Source organism: Gavialis gangeticus, unplaced genomic scaffold (genome assembly GCF_001723915.1).
Source record: "Gavialis gangeticus isolate Ggan-Ray unplaced genomic scaffold, GavGan_comp1, whole genome shotgun sequence".
Lineage (NCBI taxonomy): Eukaryota > Metazoa > Chordata > Crocodylia > Gavialidae > Gavialis > Gavialis gangeticus.
In genome coordinates this window covers 46,145,233-46,150,112 of record NW_017729006.1, presented here as the reverse complement: position 1 = coordinate 46,150,112, position 4,880 = coordinate 46,145,233, and the positions used below count along the sequence as shown (strand labels likewise).

Genomic DNA, 4,880 nt, shown 5'->3' with positions numbered 1-4,880 from the left:
CCGCTCTGGGACTCCTCATAAATGTGTTAATTTTTAATTGCAGAATTAATGTTGACCTCCATCCCCACCCATTTTAGCTGTGGATTATGAGTCTGAAATGATCCAAATAACTTATGTTCTTTTTTAAAAGATGTCACTAGAATACTATATGAGAAGGCATCCTTGTGACTTTCTGTGCAGAACTTGCTTTCTGAAGTGTAAAATAGGTCAACAATATTTAAATTGGATAGAAGAGCATAATACCACTTAACTTGTCTTTCTTGTAGAATTCAGTTTTTTTTTTTCAGTTGACTATTCTAATTGCCCTTCAAACGGGGTCTCTCAGATATTTATTGATGTAGTTACAACTACATAATCCAGGGGTTGGCAAGATCCAGCCTGCCAATTGATTGGATCTGGCCCATGGCTGCACCCATGGCACTCTGCGTGTGGCTGAGCCCTGCCTGGGGCAACCTGTGGTGCGCTTATGTTTGTGTCCGCCCCACGCCCATCAGACAGCACCATCCTGGCCATTGCACACAGCTTTCCGGCAGGGCTGCTGCCACAGCTGCCCAGGTACTGCTCAGCTCCCCACTCCTCCTCCTGCACCGCTCCTGGTAGCAAGTAATGTAGGCAAGCCATGGGGATGCATGCCAGGCAATAGATGCGCAGCCAGGGCAGGGGAAGCTGCAGCCAGGCAGTTGCTGCCCCAGGACGCAGAGCTCCAGCTCCCAGCCATCTTGCACCCACTTTGCCCACCTGGTTTCCCCACATTACCTGCTGCCTGGAGTGGCACAGCAGGGTCAGGAGAAGGAGGAAGAGCTGCTGGAGGTGAGGAGTAACTGCTGTAGGCATGGGGAGCTAAGCAGTACCTGAGTGGCTGCAGTAACAGCCCTGCCAGGAAGCTGTGTATGCTGGGTGGGGCAGGGTGGGAGTGCATTGCGGGCTGCCCTGGGTGGGAGCGGGTGCGGCTCGGCCCTATGTGGAGCACCGCTGGGGTAGCCATGAGCCAGATTGGGGGGGAGAGGGGGGACCGGTACCACCAGGGTGAGTTCTGCTGCACAAACCCCCTGACCCCTCCCTCCTCTCTCCCCCAGCTGGCTCCTGGGACCTAGCAATGGGCAGCCCCACATGCATACCCCCTACACCCATCCACCCACACACACACATAATATATGAGTAAGACTTTATTTTGAGCTATTATGCATTTGCTTCTATATACACTACTAAAAAGACCCCACAAATTGGAACAAAAAATATTTTTAAAATTAAAATGAAAGTCATAGTAGATGTTTGATTTGTTTTTTATCTATAATTTGTTAAAATTATATTTTCTGAAAGATTTTGTGTGACTGTTGACAGCTCACCAAAACCCATTAAATGACCCTCCAGAGAAAATAATTGCCTACCCTCGACATATAATCCCTTAAATCAGTGGTTCTTGAGGGTTTTTTAGACTCAAGGCCTCTTCCATAATTTTTGTGACTTAAGCAGTACCCTATTAAAAAAAAAAACTCCATTATTATAGTGCTTACCTGCTTGGGTGTGGGAAAAGAGTAGGTGCAGTTGGCAGGGCCTGTACTGCAGTGAATGCGGGGAAGAGGAGCAGGTGCAAGGGAAGAGCCTGCACTTCTCACTTCTCTAGATCCTGTTCTTATTTTCCTTACATCACTGCTTTAAGTAGAATGTTTTGTTCTTTTCTTTGAAAGGGTAGAAATGTTACTAAGTCACCAATAAAAATGTCTAAAAGCTGTAGATATTTTTGGTATTAGAATTTTGTTCATTTGACTCCCAATAGGTGTCGCTTCAGCCAAATGTTACATCCTATCTTTGAGGAAGCTTCCAATGTCATTAAAGAAGACTATCCAGCTAAGAATCAAGTGGTATTTGCCAGAGTAGACTGTGATCAGCACTGTAAGTAAATGGTAGTTTATCTCTATTGCTTTTATTTAGATTGCTTATCAACAAATGGTTGACTTGCTTCTGGAAATACAAGATGAGCACTATAGTATTTTTGTTGCTTTTATTCCAATAATGTAAAACAAGGCAGAAAACTGTTATTCAGCAAGAGGCAAAACATAAGGAATGACTATTGCCCCAGTTGAGAGACTAAGCGACCATAAAATTCAGTTGTGATTTTCTTATTGTAAATTTGCATTTCCTCCTTGGAGCATCAGCAGTTTAGGGTTTGAATTGCAGCATTCTAAGCACCTATGAAGAGTGTGTAGTGCTGCTAAACTGTCAAGGAACTGAGGGCTTACAGCATTGGAAATGTGCTTGCCACATTTTAGAGCAGGAGTGGGCAATTATTTGGGCTGGAGGGCCACTTAAGGAGTTTCAGTGAGTTCTTGAGGGCTGGGTGGGGGGTGGGGCATGGTGCCAACTTGGCCTCTGCCCCCTGTCACAGATGTGCACACTGTGGTGGGGAGGAGGGTGAGGACAGGAAGATGCCAATTGATCTTATCCAGCCCTGGGCCTGTCTGTCCTGCACCAACCACTGGAAATCAGCCTGGGACCCCCAAAGGTAGGGCACACTTGGCTTGTTGGATAAGACATGGCTGCAGGTGAGTGGAGAGACCCTGCTCATCTTCCAATTCTACCCAGTGCCCCTGGCAATGAGGATAAGCGAATGAGCCAGGGTGCCTGGGCAGTGGGGCCAAGTCCAGCAGTGGCAGCAGAGATGCTGGCAGTGACAGTCAGAAGGAGTCGCCGCCACGGGGGCTGCTGGGAAGCCAAGTGTGGCCACGTGGCCTTGCAGACTACAGCTCATGGTGTGCCCAAGAGGGACACAAGGATAGGAACAGACTGCACTCTGTGCCAACCAGCACTTATGTGCCCAGAGCTCCCTGGGCCTGGGCAGGGCAGGGCCAAGGGACCTTCCAGACAGAATTACTTGATGGGTTGGATGTCTTAAAGGATACAGCATCTTGTTGCTTATGGGCATAAGGATTATCCCATTTGTTGGAACTAAGAGTAATTTTAAGTTTTTTAATGCAGTCATGAAAAATCCTGATGCTGCATAGCTCAAGGTAAAAGAGCATTTGTATGTTTAACCTGTACAAGCAAATATTTATCTCTGAGATGCCAGTATTTGAGTTTTATTGTTTTTTGACAATTAATATCTTGTTTCATGGTATGAACTAGAACCTTCCTCCCCCTGCCCCTCTTTTAAGTGACTTTTTGGCTTCAGAAGTTCTTTCCTTGTCCTTGCTTGTAGATTTACCAGGGAATAAGTACGTTTTTAGTAACTTCCACTGAGATACCATTATTTGTGCTCTCTTTATTTGGAGTATTCATACTTGATGTCCCAACAGTTAAGAACACAACACAGGTGTGTTTGAACGATATCTCGGCCATGAAAATTATGTTTCAAGAAGGCTGTATTAGCTTGGTGTATGAAATATAAAATAAGATGATTCATCAACCTGTCATGTGTGGACAAACAGACTTGATTATTGTCCTCCGCAGAGATATCTGTAAGGCTAATTCATAATCACAGAAAACCTAGAAAATTATTCCTGGATTGAATCCTTGAATCACTGGGAGTTGGGATCTATGTTTGATTGTCCTTAGCTTTAAAAGCGAAATGACACTATTTCCCTAATGGCTCTGGCCAGCTTTAAAGCATTCATCTCGCTTTTCTTATCAGAATGGAGGTGATGTATTGATGCACTGCAGTACAAAGTTAGAGCGTAGACCGTTCCTGATAGAAGAACTAATTTGGGTACACAACTGTGGAAACCTTTTGTTCCTTTGAGCAGTGTTCTTTTTGTGGCTTTAAATGCCCATGTGCAACAGGTGTTTTCTGCAGTTGCCTATAGCAGGGGTTGGTGACATAGGGCTCACAAGCTGAATCCAGCCCATGGAGCCATCAAATATAGCCTGGAGTCGGGGAGCTTCTGCAGCATTCAGCAGCTTTGTCCATGACATGGCTGGGCACACCTGGGAGCTTTGCCAATACTATGCCTGGGCAGCAAGGAGAAGCAGCAGCAGTGGCTAGGTCCTAGTGCAGACCTGGGCTGGATCATTCTGGCTTGCTGCCAGAAAAATGTTGCAGACCCATGAGTTATAGCACTTCCTAATCAGCAGTAGAAATGCACCTGGTATAATTCTTCCCACAGGGTGCATCTTTCTTTACTTGCACAAAGCCAGCATGCTTTGTTTTGTCTCACAGATCATGCCATAGGTGCAACAGAAAAACATTTTCCTATTAAGTGTCTTCTGTCTGTAACAGCCTTTCTAGAGTCAGAACATAATAATATAATTTAGGTCTGGATTGATGATTTCTCTTGCCGTGTCTATTCTCCAAGTATTCTTGGAGCTCTTCCTCTAAAGCACCAAATAGTTTAGAGTATTATAATGTGTGCCTAGTTGTCCCAAGAAAGAACATAATATGAAGTGACTACTTCATGTAGTAGTAATGCTAAGAAGGTACTAGTATCATTGTACAGGATGTTTGAAAGATCCTGTTTAAAATATTTTATATAGGTCAACAAATTATCAAAAAGATTAAAGATAAAACTGAAATGAGTTCAAAGAAGAGTCAGTAAAATGCAGAAGAGAATGGAGACCCTTTCTTATGAAAGAAAATGCAAGGAGCTTGCCTTGTTTAGTTTAGCAAGATAGAGCTTGAGAGGATATATAATCATTCTACCAAGTATATATGCAGGGTGAATATAATGGGTGGTGAAGAGCTGCTTAGGCTGAAAAGCAGTACTGGTGAAATGTCAAGTGGCTACCAACTGAGCATGGATACATTTTAACTGAAAATGTGAGGATTATTTCTAATCACAGTAATGAAGTTTTGGAGTGGCCATCCAAGCAAAGTGATGGGGGAATGGCACCTGAGTGGTTTTAAGATTGAACTGGAAATGTTTATCAAGAAGATGGTATGTTCCCAG

General features: G+C 44.2%; 1 protein-coding gene across 1 annotated transcript in view; it reads left to right on the top strand.

Moving 5' to 3' along the window:
* The window catches only part of ERP44 (endoplasmic reticulum protein 44), a 115,505-nt gene that overhangs the window by 25,267 nt on the left and 85,358 nt on the right, over positions 1 to 4,880 (top strand). Inside the window, exon 5 of the mRNA XM_019509162.1 lies at positions 1,778 to 1,893. Coding sequence (XP_019364707.1) covers positions 1,778 to 1,893 — 116 coding nt within the window. The remainder of the gene's footprint in view (positions 1 to 1,777; positions 1,894 to 4,880) is intronic.